Source organism: Tyto alba, unplaced genomic scaffold (genome assembly GCF_018691265.1).
Source record: "Tyto alba isolate M040663 unplaced genomic scaffold, T.alba_DEE_v4.0 Super-Scaffold_23, whole genome shotgun sequence".
NCBI classification, from domain to species: Eukaryota; Metazoa; Chordata; class Aves; order Strigiformes; family Tytonidae; genus Tyto; species Tyto alba.
In genome coordinates, this window is record NW_024881297.1 from 9481887 (window position 1) to 9499162 (window position 17276).

At 39.4% G+C, this 17276-nt stretch overlaps 1 protein-coding gene across 2 annotated transcripts; it reads right to left on the reverse strand.

The window, feature by feature from the left end:
- Window positions 1-1469: 1469 nt before the first annotated feature.
- On the reverse strand, window positions 1470-12848 carry TMEM184C (transmembrane protein 184C). Of its 2 annotated transcripts, none has more exons than XM_042796387.1 (10): window positions 12506-12848; window positions 10912-11042; window positions 10777-10813; window positions 8607-8812; window positions 7736-7810; window positions 6768-6861; window positions 5215-5327; window positions 4425-4524; window positions 3756-3927; window positions 1470-3305 (listed from the first exon to the last, which is right to left on the reverse strand). In XM_042796387.1, exons 1-10 carry the CDS (start codon window positions 12620-12622, stop codon window positions 3013-3015), a joined length of 1338 nt encoding a protein of 445 aa, XP_042652321.1. In that variant the 5' UTR covers window positions 12623-12848; the 3' UTR covers window positions 1470-3012. The 2 variants fall into 2 exon arrangements, with proteins under 2 accessions (XP_042652321.1, XP_042652322.1); XM_042796388.1 differs by lacking the exon at window positions 12506-12848 and adding an exon at window positions 9918-10008 and having other exon boundaries at window positions 10912-10964.
- Window positions 12849-17276: the final 4428 nt, after the last annotated feature.

The window sequence follows — 17276 nt, forward strand, 5'->3', positions numbered from 1 at the left end:
TATAGAATCTCACTGCGTGCAAGATCTAAATGGACTTTCATTAAGTAAGATGTTTGAGAGGTTCTTTCAGTTTAACCTCGGGCCAGTTGAAGCTGGGGTTGTCCCAGCAAGCAGCTGAACTTATACCTGACAAAGGGCTGTTAATAAAGCTCCTTCTAAAAGGGTGGAGTAAAGGTCTCCAGTTATTTTTTTTTTAAAAAACAGAGGTAGTGGCTAAGTCAAGTTTTCTGAAGATAAAGTAACTTGATATCATGCTTTATCTAAGCACTATAATGTACAGCAAAATTTAAGTGAATTAGAATAGGGCAGAGGTGTTTCATACTACCTAGCAGAACAGTGGTTTTTAAACAATTTGCCAAAACCCCAAACAAAACCATGATCCATAAAGTTGAAGTTACTGACATAACTAGGCTTAATAGGTACAGGATATTTTCACTAAAGTGCTGTTTTAGAAGTGTTTAGACTTCTCCTAGTGAAAGACCTCTGATAAAAGCAAAAAAAGAGTTAGGCATATTTATTAAGCTTCTTAGCAATTAATAAGACAGCAAAATGAGTTAAAGAAAAATGAAGGACAATGAGACAAAGTAAAGGGCTGAAAATTACCATTACTAAGTTTAAGTATTGTGTTAATTAAAGCAAGAGTAATCTTTAAGAGTTTGGATTAAAAGCTAGGAGAAGATTAGGCATAAAACAATGGAGAAACCAATATGGTTAATATAAAAATGAAGGACTACTTACAAATAAACTTTATAGGTCATGCTGTGGAATACCATTCTAGTTTTTGAAACAGGGTAGGTATCATTGAAATATTTCTATTATTTTGGGAGTTCAGTAGCAATCTTCCATAGAAAAATACAATCCTATAAGCTATTGCAATGAAGAAGTAATTTATATCCAAGAAAATAAAGCAGGAATAGTGTATACAGAGTAGCTTTCAAGAAATGCTGCAAAAGAAGCAACCCAGACACTTCACCAGCTGTTTTCCTATCAAAGTCCCCTCTCTGTACCTACGTTTACACCAAACAGATGTAACTTCAAGTATGAAGAGACTTCTTTGCTGTGATGTTTCTGAAAAGCTAGAGCACAGTTGCTACTTAGCTTCCAGCAGCTCTGATCCTTCAGCTGTTAATTCTACCACGGCCCCTTTTTACCTGTATACATGCAGGATATCAGATTATTTCTAATACTGGCTACTGTGGGCAATGACGTCCCCAGGTGGTGTAAGCTTTTACAAGTTGTTTCCTTTTAAAACAGCTATTACATGGACAAAAACATATCTGGAATCAAGCATAAATAAGTAGATTTTGATTCTTCATAAGCTCAAACAAGAATTCCTTTTTCAGTAGTGAAAGTACAAACTCTTGTACTACTTCTGCTTAAGATCCCCTTCTTCCATGAAGGAGGCAGTTGTATTCATGTTGTTCACAGTCTTAAATTACTGTAGCAGTAAATCACATTGAAAGCAAGTGAACAGTTTAAATAAAATCTTTAATTGCTTATTTACAACAAAGGCAGTGACTTGGCAAATTGGAAATTATGATTTGCACTTTCAACTAACTTCAGATACAGCAAGTACGGTCAACTATAAAATGTGCAGCCTAGTGAGTAAGGCGCAATATTTACATCACACTAGTACTGCAAAAAAAGCACTTAAGATGAATTTACTGACAGCCAGAAGTTAAACATTTATCCTGTAAACACTAACAATCCTGAAAAAGAAAGTTCAGATGTCACGTAAAAGGTCAGTGCTCTAAGATTTTTCTTTGTCAGATTGCAACCATGCAGCAGTAATAAAAATCTGGTAACGGGATACAAACAATCCTCCTCCGATTTTGTCAGTTTTTGGAAAATAACATTTTGATACAAGTGTACTTCTTGGTCTGAAATCTAATGCTACTAATCCCAGTATTAGAATAGCTACATAGTTTTACCTTAGCAGAGATCTTTTCTGGGGTGGTGGTGGTAAAATAATCAACTATTACATTTGAATCCAGGATATACTAGAAATATAATACAATAATCACACACACACGCACAAATTTATGGGTACAAATTACTACAGACATATTGTCGAGATACTCTGCTTTAACAGCTTAAAAAAACCTTAAGTGTTAAAGAATTTATTTTAACCAAAACTAAATAATCAGTTTTGTTTTCTACTTCCTTTTTGACATCCTTTATTTCCTGTCTTTTGTCATCATCCGTCCCACCCCGCCCTTGTATTTTAAAGTAGTAACCGTTGTCTCATTTTAGAAGGACAGGAAAAAAGTCATCAAGGGTAAGGTATTAATCTAAAACCTATCATCCTGGCTGTCTCTTCTGAATGTAAAAGACTTACAAATTATGAGCTACAAGGACAACAGATACATCAAACATATGTTCTGGGCATGGAATTTCACAGCGAGGCCTGTAGGGAATGCTTTCTTTTATAGATTCTTTACTGATGCTCTGTAATAATTACCTTAATGAAGGGGGTTTAGTTAGCTATGCAGGAAAGGGAAGATGGCATCTGTACAGAAGTTACCATTTCGTCCACACTCCATTCAACACTGGGGTATGGAAGTTACCATTGTGAAGAGGACAACCAAAGCTAATACACTTTTTGCTACTGCCCTCCTTAAATTACGTTCTTGAAATTAAGTTTTCCCATTGCTAGTAGTACTTACACTTCTTCTTTAGTAGAGCAGAGTATTTTTTCAAATGTTTCTTTTGTATCAATAAAAGTCAGTGTCATTTCGACATGATGTGTAAGCGTTCAGCAGTTTTAAGGAGTCGATTCTTAAATTTATGGAGAAACCTCTACAGTGTGCGTGGTTTATATTCACGGGGTACTCACAGATCCTCACATCCATTATAGAGTCAGAATTCGGATGTCAGTTACAGCCATATCCTCTTCCAGTCTGCGCAGTAGCTTTTCCAAACTTCTCAACTTTCATCGCTAATAGTACTTGTTAACAGAACATATGTGGCAAGTATATAAGACTCCTTGACACGTTCAAAGAAAGGGTGAGTCTAACTTTTATTCAAAGCTTTCTCTGATGAATTGTGCTCTAGTTCAGGTGACTCCTCAGTGTCTCGAATAGCAGAAGTGTTGTAAATACCATCAACTGCAGGGGCTGTTGTTGGTGTTGTGAGAGGTGTCACAGTGTGTCCGAACCCCTGATAATGGCCCATGGGTGAAGATGGCATTGAAGAAGCATCAGAAATAGGGTCTTGAGTAGATGAAGACAGTAAACTTGTATGCTCGTTTTGTTCATGATCCTCAGCAAAGAACATTTTCCTTGGCTGGCCCAAAACTGTCCTTCCTAGAATTATGCCAAATGAAAATACTTTTTAATACTTCTAGCACTACCAAGGTCTTTGAACACATCAACTCTAAAATAGACATGCTAAATTAGAAGATAAGTCTTTAAAGGGATGCCTTTGTTTTTTAAATGAAAACAAAAAAAAAGAAACAACACAAACACAACAAACAAACACCAAAAGCCAAAATGGACATTGCTCTCTTCTATATGACACACCTGAAACCTACCCTGAGATTCATCTATTTAAAAGAAAACTTATAAACAAGACTCTAGCTCAGTCAGGAGTACTGGAAAGAGCAAAGTGCCAGATAAACCATGAAATCCTCTGAGGATACAGCTGCCATTACTTTGGTACAGAGTGTTCTCAAGGTACTATAGAGATGGATAATACTGTAAAATGAAGCTGGAAATACATACGTTGTTAACAGATCATACAAATCTGTCACTTACCAACATTTCGAACCTGTTCTGATATATCTGCCCTTATATCAGAAATATCCCACATTGCAAGGAAAGAGTCGAAACATGACCCTTCTTCAGCTTCTTGGACATAAGGTTTATAGGAAAAACTGTAGTGATGAGCAATAGCAGCCAGGAACATCTCAACACAAATGATGAAATCCTGCAATGAGAGAGATATTGACTTAATCATTCATAACTGGAGAAAAATAGCTCCCAGGTTTCTTCTACAACTGAAAGACTGCAGTTGCCTTGGGATACTGGCATCAGCTACTTCTCCACCAGAAGGAGGATATTCTTGGCAGGCTTCAGAGACCCATGGGTACTACATGCGTATCGGAATCAGTCCCTCCCTGATGGCCTGACTTGCTGGAAGTGGATATTCAATGGGAAGCAGCTCTACAATGAATTCTTGCAAGAAGAAGTACAAGGATATCAAACAGAAGTATTTCACTGGGGCACACTCCGTCTGCCCAACACATGGATATAGAAGTGCTGAGCATAAAACTCACTCAGGGTGACTGGCTAAAACTCTGCCCGACTTAGAATAAGTACAGTACTAATCTAGCCTGTGTTAAAGTGAGAATGACAACATTTGCCTGAGATCAGCTACATCACCTTACATGTAGCCATTCCCCCTAAGTAATTGTCTGCTCCTACCTGTAGGCCAGTAGCCACAGCTTCCACACTTTGCCATTCCCAGGTGTGCTTCTCAGAAATAACGCCAACTTTCACCAACAATGCAATAAGCACAGCTTGCCTATAAAGATTATTTTTTATTATTATTGTAACAGTAGTGCCAAAAAACCTCCAAGCAAATCTGGTAAACAAAGCCTGTTCATATGTGTACATATGAAGAATCTTACAAAAAACTTACTGTTTATCTCTTTAGATTTTAAGAGAAGGAAAACAGACTTAAAAAGAGATGTCATTCATCCATGGTCCTAAAGACCAACAGAGAACAGAACCAAAGCAGAGTTTGTTGTTCCAGTTAGTTGTCAGAACAAGTTGCTTCTCTTTCAGGGTATTAGGGCAGCCCACAGAGTAATAGTCAGATAGTCAAATGCACTCACTCATTAGCAGCTAAGTGTGGGCAATGCCTAAATTATAATATATAGTTAACTCATAGTAACTTATTTTGAAAAAGTAATTTTCGTTACTTTAAAATATATATAAAAAATATTTTTGTTTTGAAATAAAGGCAAGTGAAGATTCTAAAATAAGTTATGTTTTTGAGAATCATCTTACAAAACAGCAAGTCTAAAAAATAATTTCAAGTGACTAACACTGCTCTGTCCAATGTACTAGTACCCTTTTCCCCTCACAACATTTTAACAAGGTTATGGGTAGATTTTTTTGAAGCCTCTAACCTCAGTAACAAATCCAATCTTTTTAGGTCTTTTATGGTCCACCCCAAGAGCAAGAAGTAATGAGTAAATAATTAACTTACCAGAAAGAAACAAAAACTACCATCTTCACACAAAGAAACTTGCCAACAGGTTGGATAGGGTTCAGTTCTTCACGTAGTACTTTATAAAACAGTACCAGACAATACATAGCAAACTAACAAGGGCAAGAAAATGAAGAAAAGCTTTCAAACCCTTGGTTTTTTTGTGAGGGAGTTGTTTTACAGCATCTCTTCAGTTTAAAAATATATCACAGTATGATACAAACTTTAAAAGCTATCTATTTTAGAAAAGAGGCTCTGGATTTATAGCATCTTTGCCTTACTGTTTTAAAGCAGGCTTTTTTTTTTTTTTTTTTTTTTCTCTGATAATGTGTTTCTGAAATGCATGATATTGGCAGACAGAGACTGAGGTCACCTATCTACACACTAAAGCAAAGCATAGGAAGGTCCCCTAAAATCCTCTCAATGCCAAGCACATCTCTAGGGAAAATGGCATAAAAATCATATGTTCTTTCAGGCTTCTGTTAAGAACACCTCAGGTGTTGCCTCTTTATGAGAGCTGAGGCAAAGACTACAATCTTCACTGCAAATCTGAACAATTTGCATATTAATGGCAACTGCAAGCAACCAAACTAATGTACAGCCAAACCTAAGAAACTGATCTCCCTTCTTCACACACATTCTCCTAGCCTCTTGCTACTCAGTTTATTTAAGCAATCATGTCAACCAGGACATGCAGAAGTATGTGCTGCTGCTGGGACTGTTGTCACAGCAGAAAGCAGTTACAGCTCCTTCTGTAACGGTCACCCATCAGATGCAGGGGTGGCAGCAGGAGGAGGACACCCTTCCTGGCTGAGATGGCAAAAGCAGCAGGAGTTAGAACAGCATGGCAAGAGAAGTAAGAAGCTTGGAGGCTAGAAGGTTAAGCAGCAAGGAGCCAGAGCTGCTGCTCTGTGCAATAGCTCCTGTGTAATGTGCCCTGGGTGAAGCAGAAAATGATTCCTCTGCATTCCCAACAAGCCACTAAATGCAACCCCTGACCTCCAAAACGAAACTTTCAAATCTAGGGGCTGACATCTCACCCCTCCCCTGACATCATCTGGCAGCTGAACCAACAAGGCAAAGGGTTAGGCAGCCCAGAATCTCAGCACTGCATGCACCTTTTCCATTTTTTCCTGTTAATGTTGTTACCACCAGCTTTGTAGCACAGTATTTTTAACACTGACACTGCTAATTCTTTGTATGTGTGCTGGGAGGAAGCTGTGGGGGCGAATGAAGTCATCTCTTCTGCAAATCTGCAGCTCCAACATGCCTGGGCCATACCACTTTACCCATCAAACACTTTGGAGTACAGTGTTGGGACACTATTGCTTTATGAAGCTTTGTAGCGAAATAATTAAAGTTTTAGATTATCTGTTTTCCTAGTATTTCACATATACAGTATTTAACAGTAATTTTGACTTACAGTGGGAAATACTCTACCTGATAGAATTACCAGATATTAACACAATTACTGTCAATAGTTCATATAGAAAATTCACATAATACTAATAATATGATTTAAAAGAGCAGAAAGATGTATTCTTGATACTCACTAGCTGTGACATGTTGTTAAGTATAACCAAGTAAGTCCAAGCATTGTTGAAGCTGAAGTTTCCTTCATCATACACTCCCACTAGTTCACAAATTCTGAAATAATATTTAAAGATAATCACTATGTAGTAAAAGATGGTTTTCTCGAAGTGCTAAATCTTCATTACATCAATCAACTGTTAGAATCCAGAATCTCTTTTGGTGCTCAAATATGGGTATTGTGGGGTCTGCACAAGAAGTAGTTTCCACCAGCATATGGCATAGGAAGTTCACATTGTATTTTCCATAGAAAAAATAGTATTTGAATGCAGGCTTAATATATCCCATTGTTAAATGATTTCAACAATTAAACGTCATTTTTTTAGCTCTTTCGCTTTTGACTATTAGAACACATAGAGCTAATATAAATATTTATATGGATCTTCTTTGGGAGTAGCAACTTTTTCTACAGTCCCACAGAATTAACAGTAATGACCATCAATACAAAGTTCCTGAAATTAAGCTTTCAGCACCAACACGCGTAACTGCCTGCTGTTCCTTTACAACAACAGGTTATATGGTATGCGTGAAAGTACACAGTCATGCCTGTCACATGCAATGTTTAATAACATTTAAGAAGTTACATGAAATCTGACATTAAAAATACCTAATTGTTGAAGCCAATGAGAAAAGGGAGAAGGATAAAAAAGAGACTCTAAAAATTAAGAGATCATAAAAACATTTTCCCACATAAGCAGTTCCTCACATTCTCTCCCGTTGCTTTCAGCAGCAGGCACTAGGTATTATTTCAATTCTGCAAATAGCTATTTGCTATAGAGAAGTCAAAGAAATCCAAGGTTGACTGAAATTGCCAGGTAACACGACAAGTCTGCTTTCAAACTGCCTTGATTCAATACAAAGGGCATGAAAATTCTTCCCAGTGTAACTCTAAATTACATCATGAAGATCAATTATTTATGAGCATACTTACAAAGCAATAATGGTAGTAAATGGTCTGACAACAGTGTACTGCAAAACACCCAGTTTACATCTAAATAATAAAACTCTGCAAGAGAAACAAAATTCATTGTACAAGAATTTAAAGACAATTCACTTATGGAAATTTCCTGTTCTTAGTAGTTTCGGTAAACTAAATTTTTATTTCACGGCAATTTCAACTTCTGCTTCCAAGACTTCAGATGCTACAGTATATAGTGTGTATATATGCAATACACAAAAGACCAAGACTTTTATAGATACGTAAGAAGAAATACTCAATGATTCACTTCTTTTACTCATGGAAAGCTTCTGGCTGGGCTAAACAAAGAGAATGCAATTTTCACTGTGTTTGAAGATGTTCAAGAATGACTTGCATTCATCATTTGTCTTTAACATTTTAAACAGCTTTATCAAAATCTCTTAAGAGAGATGCTTATCAGATTAAGCAGGCAGAAACAAACAGTTCAGGGGCACATGGCCTTTCGTCCTTCACCTGTGGAAGTAAAAGCAGTGGGCTATCTGGTCTACCTGCAGTTCTACACAAGATTTATGGCAAATACTACATGATAGCAAAGGAAAAGAGACCTTCTTCCAGTATTTTTCAAAAATAGGGAAGCTTCCTTCACCACCACCTGAGTCAATGCACCTAAATTAGTAACTAAGTGCAATTTATAGGATGTTTTACAGCTGGATGAAAACATGTTCACCGCTGTTTCAGTAGGGATTCATAGTAGATAAACAAAACGTGTGCAAACCATAAACTGACTCTGCCAAGCAACAACAGCTATACTACTAAATATGAAAACAAAATGTTTGTAGCTGATTACACAGCTTAACATTTTAAGATGCCATCATATACTCACTCTCCCATAGCCCACGACGGACAACAACACAGAGGTGGCAGATGTCTCTGCTGATCTTTTGCTTCTATTATTAATACAAGGTTTGGATACCGGTTGGTTAGATAATTTGACAGAAAAACCATAAAATTATAGATGACATAAGCTTCATAGCATTCTCGACACGTGTCCACATATATTGCAATGTTGGGGTATTTCAAAGCTATCCACTGTAAGAAGAGAAGTACACAAAAAGTTACATGCAAGAAAGACAAAAGTGATTCCAATGACAACACTGGCTGGCTAGTTAGGCAAGCAGCAAGTACTTCATTAGACAGCAAGCACTAATTAAACAGAGGTTGAAGCATTTGGCTAATAAGAGCATGATGTTACAGCTAGAAAATAATGTTCTGTAAAAATACAAGTAGAACTTCAGATTGCATCTCTGCTGCTTCAAATGGAAGTGTGCTTAAAGCACTGTGCAACAGATGCTCTCTATCTTTGACCACACAATTCAGTCTGTCATTTAAAAGTAACTAAGGAAAGGGTTCCCTACACATAATATACTCCTGTTAGGAGGAGACAAGATAGAACTGTTCTCTGAAATTCACATATTCATTGTCAGTATGGGTTTGAGAACTAAGTTTTCAGTCCTTCAGTATAAAGTTGATTTCTTTTGGTATCTAATGTGTAAATATTTGTCCTGGCATGTTTGCAAAATATAGAAGAAAGCAGCAGATTAGCCTTAAAGTGGTAGACATCCCTCTAACCCAGAATTTCAGCCAGAAAAGTGATTTTTTTCTTTTTTTGCAAAACTGTGATTATGGATCAGCTGTCAGAGCATTCAGTTTTTAATTCTGAGTATCACACCGCTGTTACACTTTTCAGTGCAACCTGTCCTACTGGGTTGGGGGTTTTTTGGGGGGAGTTTTAACTTTACAGGCAGGTCTGTCTGCTGAGTTTACTTTGCTTCCCTAGGCTGTAGTAGAGCGAATGTTGTGCCTTCTCTGACCTTCTTACTAGAACTACAGGAAGATGCTTCACATCATCATCACTGTTAACAAATACTAGAGATGACAGATGCTGCAGCACCTTTGTACAAGATGTAACACTGAATCTAGTAAACAGAGAATACAGTATTTGAAACTGAGAATTTTATTTTCAGCTCAGATTTAAGCACTCTAGGTGGATACCATATATGCAAAGGCCATAAGATCCAGGAGTTAGGGAAAGATTCCATTATGTCAGAAATGTCCCTGAATGCCTGGCTAAAGTTCATTTAATTAGCAGGTAATTTTCTTCCAAAGCAAAATTCTGTACTTAAAATTGAAATACCAGTCTGAGGTAGTTGATATTCCCCATAGGAAACAGGTAATGTTGTTTTCTTCCCCACTCTCCTTCACTCTTAGATACTCTAAATCCCAGTCTTCAAAAAAAAAAAAAAAAAAAAAAAAAAAAAAACCAAAAACATAAAAACCCAAACCCAAAAGGAGAACATACATAATGGTGACACTTACAAACGCTCAAGAGATGGGAGAAAAATCAAAGGAAAAGTTCCTTGAAAGCTGTCTTTATGGAGGAAACAGAAGTAATTGCAATGTCAAGAGGTGCTGACAACATGTAAACACACATCCTGTACAGCCCACAGATTTAGCGTGTTGCTTAACTCTGGCTGAAATCATCTCTGCAGGTGACGTATTTACATGAACCATATCGGGTATGGCCAACACAATCTACTGCATACAAGTATTCAGAAGTGGATTTTTTGTGGGATCTTACCCTTTGCCCCCTGAAGCAAAAAGGAAGAATTTTAGTACTAAGCCTGACTCAAGAAAGAGAGGTAAGGCACTGAATTTTGAGACTACCTGCATCAGTCTGGTTGCCAGTTCAGCTGTTAGAGAAGATGGAAGGGCCAAAAGCAGGCTCTTGTCATACCCCTCTCTACATCTGTCATAAAGGATCCTCAAGAACAGGGTTAAGAGGGGTTAGCAAAAGCAATCCCACAAGCTCCACGAGAAGAATGTAATGTCGCTAGAACTATGCTTCTGATGTACTCTATAAATAGGAATGCCCACAAGTTTCTAGGACTACAACTCTCCATGCAGCATAGTTTCAGCTAACTGTGACACTGCTTTCCCCCACTCCCACAGCAAACAGAGTTTTATCGAGCTGTTAACAGTAAGAGAACACTTACACTGTCTAAACTGTAAATCGGCACCATCCATAGAATCCTGTTACAATAACAAAAGTACATTTATTATTACAAGAAATATTTTTTAGTCTGAATTAAATTCAACATTTGTAGCACAGGTAAAATGTGAAATGTTACCTTATTATTGGTTTCTGTAATTCAGGTTGAGTATAATGGACTAAGTGTTGTAGTATTCCCCAGAGAGATATTGGTATAGTCATTAGTAGAAATATCCCAGCGATAAACCATGCCTTGGTATGAATTCCAACCTTCCAGAGAAAAAGAAGAACACAAGATCAAAGTTCTGTATTAACACTTTAAAGTTTTACTAGCATAGCAAGGAAAATAATCTATTTTTCCTTTTTTTTGCTGCTAATTAAGTTTTAAGATGGGCATTAAGTACGTATCCCAATATTAAGTTTAGCTTTTCTAATTCTCCTTTTCAAATGCACAAAATCCCAAAGTCTGCCTTGCAATCTGTTGACGTGGCTTACAGTAAAACTTAAAAACTCCAAAGAAAAATGTAAGAAATCTTGCAGAACCAAACAAAAGCATCACCAATAAACACAAATGTTCTACAAAAACATAGTAATACTCACTATTTAATTTACTGAAAGCCACAATGGATTTCTTGCTTTAGGTCTGAGACTTGTCTCAGTTCAGTGCTTCATTATAAAGTTTCTGAAAGCTTGTGGATTTAAAGCATATTTATCTTTAAAACCAAGTTCCAACTAGCAAGCAATCTCCACTAGTTTCATTTAACACTCTGAATTAGATAAGCATGTATACATGTAAGTATGTAACATCTGCTAAAACACAGGGCTACGATTTTAAACCAAAGTTGTCTGAAAAGTAACTATATTAATAACCCTAAGTACCAACAACTGAGAGAAATACAGTAGACTTCTCAAACAGGTTTTTTTTGTTGAGAATTTCTCCACTGATCCCCTACTCTACATCAACATCCCATATCTTCTGTTGCTTTCCAGTTCGAAGATTGGTCCTGAGTAGTTTCTCTCCCAGCATCCGATTTAGTGATTTTGAAATTTCAGCTACTACTTCGATATAAACATCCATTATGCTGAACGTGCAAAGGCATCAGAACAGACTTTTCAAAGCTGGAAATTTAAAGGAGACTCAAAACTGATTTTACTGTCATTAAGTGCTTAAAACTACACCATGAAAAAGCTTACCTCCAGTGGAACAAGCCTGTATTAAACTGGGCAACATATATTTTAAGGTTAGAATTGTACTTTTTGTTGGAAAAAAAGGAACGTCCTACGGTAGCGCCAGCCTGGAGGAGAAGCTCCTGTGCTATCCCAATTCATCAGGCAGGATCACCTGTCCGATACGGAACGCCGGGGGGAGATGTTGACAGGGAATATTGGGCTGTGAATGCCAGTACTTGCACTAAGGGTCACAACGCGGGTACCCGGGCAGCCCAGCGGCAGAGCTCCCGCCGCGCTTCCAGTCGACTGGGAGTCTGGCTCCCAAATTCTCCAGCACCCCACCCACCGTCTGCGCCCCAGCTCGGAGGGAACCGGAAGGAGAAAGAAACCTTGTCCCGCTCCACCTCGCTCCGTCTGCCCGTTACCCGGCGGCGCGACAACTGCCCGCAGCGCTTCCCCGGCTCCCCTCCTCCTCCTCGGGGCCCAAGGGCGCTGCCAGCTCCCTCAGGGAAGCGGGGCAGCCCCACACCACACCACCCCACCCCCCCCCCCACGCCCCTCACCTCCAGCTTCTGCAGCTCCCAGACGCAGAGCGGCACCACCACCAGCAGCCCCACGATGTACAGCAGCACCACCAGCGGCCGGATCCACCGCCGCCAGTTCCCGCAGGTGCACGGCATGGCGCCGGCCACGCCGCCCCACGCAACCACCGACACGGGGGTGGAGGGGAGGGGGGACGGACACGACCACCCACCCGCGCTTCAGCCGGCCGGCGCCGCGCCCGGCTGTTCCCGCGGGGCGCGCATCCCCGGCGGGGCCCGCCCACCTCACATCAGCCACCGCGCCCGGCCCAGCGCCCTTCCGCGCCTCGGCCCGGGGCGCCCGGCGCCCCCCCCACCCCTCCCCGCGGAACTTCCGCCCGGCCGCGCTTCCGGCCGCCCCGCCTTACCTCCCCCCGCCCCCCCCCCCCCCAGCACGCCGCCGCGCTCCATTGGGCTTCTCGCCCTGCTCATCCGCGCCTGCGCCCGCCTGGGGTGGTTGGCTGGCGGCGGCCTCGGACGTTCCCTCCCCGGAAGGGTGGTGAAGCAGCACAAGATATTACTACACTAAGCAGTCCTTTAAACAGACCTCGCAGTTACTGGCGATTTGTAGTTTTCCATATGTCTTCCCTCTTTAGTCTCTTGGGCTTAGACCCGCTCCCCTTTCCCCCCCCCCCGCTCCCCTCGGCAATGGTCTCTCCCGCGGCCGTTATTTCGGCTGTGGTAACGGTTCCTCGCGCGCCGCTGGCGCCGAGGAGATTTACTGAGGCGTTGGGGCAAGCGGTGGTTGCGGGAGGTGGCGTTGAGGAGAGGCGGCTGCTGTAACTTCACAGCTGGGCATAAGCCTTTCTAAAGGGTCCTGTTTAAAATGCCTCTGCGGATACTCCCCTGAGAGTGGGACAGGGTGAGCGAGCTGGTGCAGAGAGGTACTTAACACTTCCGAAGAATGGATGACAGGTTATGGTGTGAAGACTCCGGTAAACATATGAATAATGCAAAAATATTACATTTGAAGTGTTTGTTGGACATTTATTTTTTTCTTGCTTTAGAAGTGCCCTGTAAAAACTGATAAAGTGCCAGTTAACCCCACAGTACTCACTGACAAAACACAGGACCTTGGGTGCTGATTAAGACTGTTACCCAAAAAGTGGTTTCATGCCCAGCGTGCGATAAGCCAATTTTAACGCGCCCAGGAGGGATACTGTATTTTATCCAGGCCTGGGTGCTCGGTGGATGTTCTGCAAATCAAGCACACCTAACAGTGGGTTCAGACGCTTCTCTCATACACAAAAATCACAGGTTAGTACTTTTCCAAATTCACCTATTAGATACTGATTGGTCAATGATTATAATACAATTATAATACAGATTACATAAGGCTTTTATCACTATGCGTGCTCAGGGGAAGGGTCTTTAACCAGGGCAGGGGTTGTTCTGACCTGGGCATGTGTTTTTCAGTATTATAATGAGGGTAGTTCTCTTCAGGGTGCCTTAAAATTTAGTTTCATTGCCAAGTTACTTAATCAAATAGTCACTTTGCCAGGTTTTCAGTTTGATGTATGCTAACTATTGTCTATAACCACCTGCAAGTGCAGAGTGTACTTCCATCAATTATTAACTATGGCCACTTGCCAGTGTGAGGTATAGGGCATCCGGACCATTGGTGATGCTCTGCCAAATATCCAAGAACCTGCAGCTGTAAATTCTTGGAAGGAGGCAAATGCAGATTTTAGTTTGGGGTGTGACTGAGAAGCTATTATAGAAGAAACTACATGGAGGTAGAACTACTAAGGAACAGTGACTGGTGTCTCTTTTTTTCTCTCTAGCTAAATCCTTGAGGTTCCTCCCCCACCCCCTTTTTTTTTTTTTTTTTTTTTCTATTCATTGCAATTGTTTGCCCGGGTTTTCTGCTATTAAGTTATCAGTGGTGCAAACCTTTATTCAAATAATGAAGCTACATGTTTTTTTGAATAGTTGCTGTCTCTATGTTGTGGAAATGACTGGAAACATACTTCCATTGGATGTATGCACCGTGACAGGAACTTTCCTAGTCAGTAAATTGCAAAACCCCAGAACTTGTCAGACTGCTTATCCCAGAGTTGACATAATTAGCAGTGTGAGGCCAGATTCCTGTTTGGGAGATCTTTTTTGCCCTTCATGTGCTGCACTGATGTGGCATCTAATAGTTGAAAGGTCTACGTGCGTGGATGAGGCAGCAGCTCACCTTGGAAGGAAGTGTTCTGTCGTTTGGCTACTATGAACTGCTGAAGCAACTCTTCTTTGTCTCGTCCAAGGAAACATCAATGAGGCTGAACTCAGCCCACAAGCTGACAGTTGAACTATGCTGGTTTAGACAGAAATTTAAATTGTGATATGGGCTGTTAAATTTTCTTTCTTCATCCAGTGTCTTAGGAGGCAAAACAACCAAAGATGTTATTGATATCCTTAGTAACTGATAGGTTATGAGGCCCTTTTTTTTCCACTTGGATATCACCTATTTATTTTAGTCTAGTACTTCCCTTTCTGACCATTATCTAGAACTTACAAGAGTGGTCTGAATTACTCATCTCAGCAGCAGTGCTTACCACCTTAAGTAAAGAGTCTGATACCCCAACTGCCATATCTACCATTTTCTACCAGTCAGTGAATTAACTATAAATTAAATTTTAAAGTGTAAGGATAAGAAACGTTTAAAGGGAACTAAAGGATCATCCCAGTGTTACAGATAAAATAAAAATTCAGCAGAGGTAAGTGATTTGCTTGAGGTTATGGCACACTTGTGAACAGAATATTGTTCACCGGTACTGTCACTAAAGAACAGTTCTTCCTATACTGTTTTGAGCTGAAATACTGCATTTCTGTAATGCATTACCAAATCAGTGTTAAGGTGTCTATTCCATTCACCTTTTGTTCTTTGCATGTTACCTGTTCTTGGCAAGATGGTGGAAGAAGTAGGTCAATTAGAAGCTAACAAGCTCAGTCACATTGAATAATAAAAAGAACTATGTAAATATAAATACTTTTCTCAACTATGTAATAGACACAAACACAAATGTTTCCAATATCTCCAGAAAAGCAGAAAACACAAATACATGAGTATTAGAAATAAATATGATAGTAACTTACCCATAATGAATATATCCAAAATAACAGAAAACATTTTACATCATTAATGAATAAACAATATTTTTTTTAAAGTTCAGGACTTTTTAAAATTTCCACTGTACTTTGGTTCATTGAAGGCCAAGCACTGGTTTGGTTTTTGGTTTTGTTTTTTTTACTTCCCTAAGAATATCAAGCTGAGAGCTGGCTTAGTGATGTTTTTGATACAAGTTCTTGCATTGTTTGTAGGACTTGTAGGGTTTGTTTAGCACTTACTGTCCTAAAATATCCTTTGGGATAACTTAAGCACTTCACAGATTTAAAATAATTGTTTTGAGCTTATCCAGTGTTTTTCTGTCTACTGGTGTTTTGTGTGCTTGCCTAAGGTTCCAAAGTCTTTGCCAGAATGAGTCTAGTCTTTTTATAGTTAGATTTATTGGAAAGCAAAGTTTAACACAGTTGTGTTGTACAGTTACTGGCCTGACCTCCCCCTCTACTGAAGTTGAATCTTTTGGCTGGTTGCAGCCAAAACTGAGTTAAGGCTCAAAGTCCCAAACTCCAAAGTATGTTCCTTTAAGTTCTGTGAAGACTGGTAAAGGGGAAACAGCCAAACTAATGCTTATCTCTGTCCTCCTGAAGGAAAGGAACCTCACTTTACTCATACTGCTTATCACAAACATACTCACTGGTCAGTCACTGTAGATTGGTTTTAATTAATATTTCATTACAATATCGTTGGACTAGAAAGCCTAATAAATCTTTTCAGCCCTGCTGTCTTTGATTTCCTGTGATGCTCTGGAGGATTGATACACTAGTCTGAATCTATGCAAGAAAGGTAATAAGGTTATTAAATTGGAATCTTTCTCTAGTGGCAGTTCGTAAATAAAGCCATATTGTAAATATGTAAGTAAATAGAAATACCGAAGAAAGGCAAAAGGAATGCATTTCTGCAAGTAGATTGTTTTGAATACTTTCAGAATTTTTTTCTACAAAACAAATCAAAAGTAGATAGCTTTTTTACCATAAATCCAAGGCTTTTGGGTATTTTAGTAGTCTAGAAGGAAAGTAGGCTTTCCACCAATTCAAGTCACAATATGTGAACAAGTAATGCTCCGACAACTTTGGAAAATACCAGCACTATGCTAGAATATGTAAATAAAAATATCTTTCATAGGAGAGGTGAAACAATCATTCTGTTCTACTTACCATTGGTAAGGGCTTAACTGGAAAATTGTGCATGGTGTTAAAAAAAAAAAAAAAACAAACAAAAAAAAAACTGCTGAGAAGCAACCAGAATGATCAGAACTTAAAAATGCAGACACTTTCAGGAAAGACTAAATTAATCGTGTTTAGAGAAGGCTTAAAGGAAACATGATAAATCTGGAAATATTTGGTACATATATAAGAATTATGTTCTGTTATTTTTGATGTAGATAGGGCAAGTGTGCTGAAACTGCAGCAAGAGGAATTGTGTATACTTAAGTACTGAAATAGATAAGTTTCAGTGAGCTCCACCATTGAAGGTTCATATTGGAAATATTCCACTTCATGTCCCAGAAATTATTCTGGATTTTGATCATAAGAGGAGCTCTTCTGATCTGTGAGGTTCTAGTCTTTTGTTAGGAAATCTCCTTTTACACTGTTGTTGTCTTTTAAGAGAACTGAGGGCATGTTATGTCTGTCTTGTGCCAAG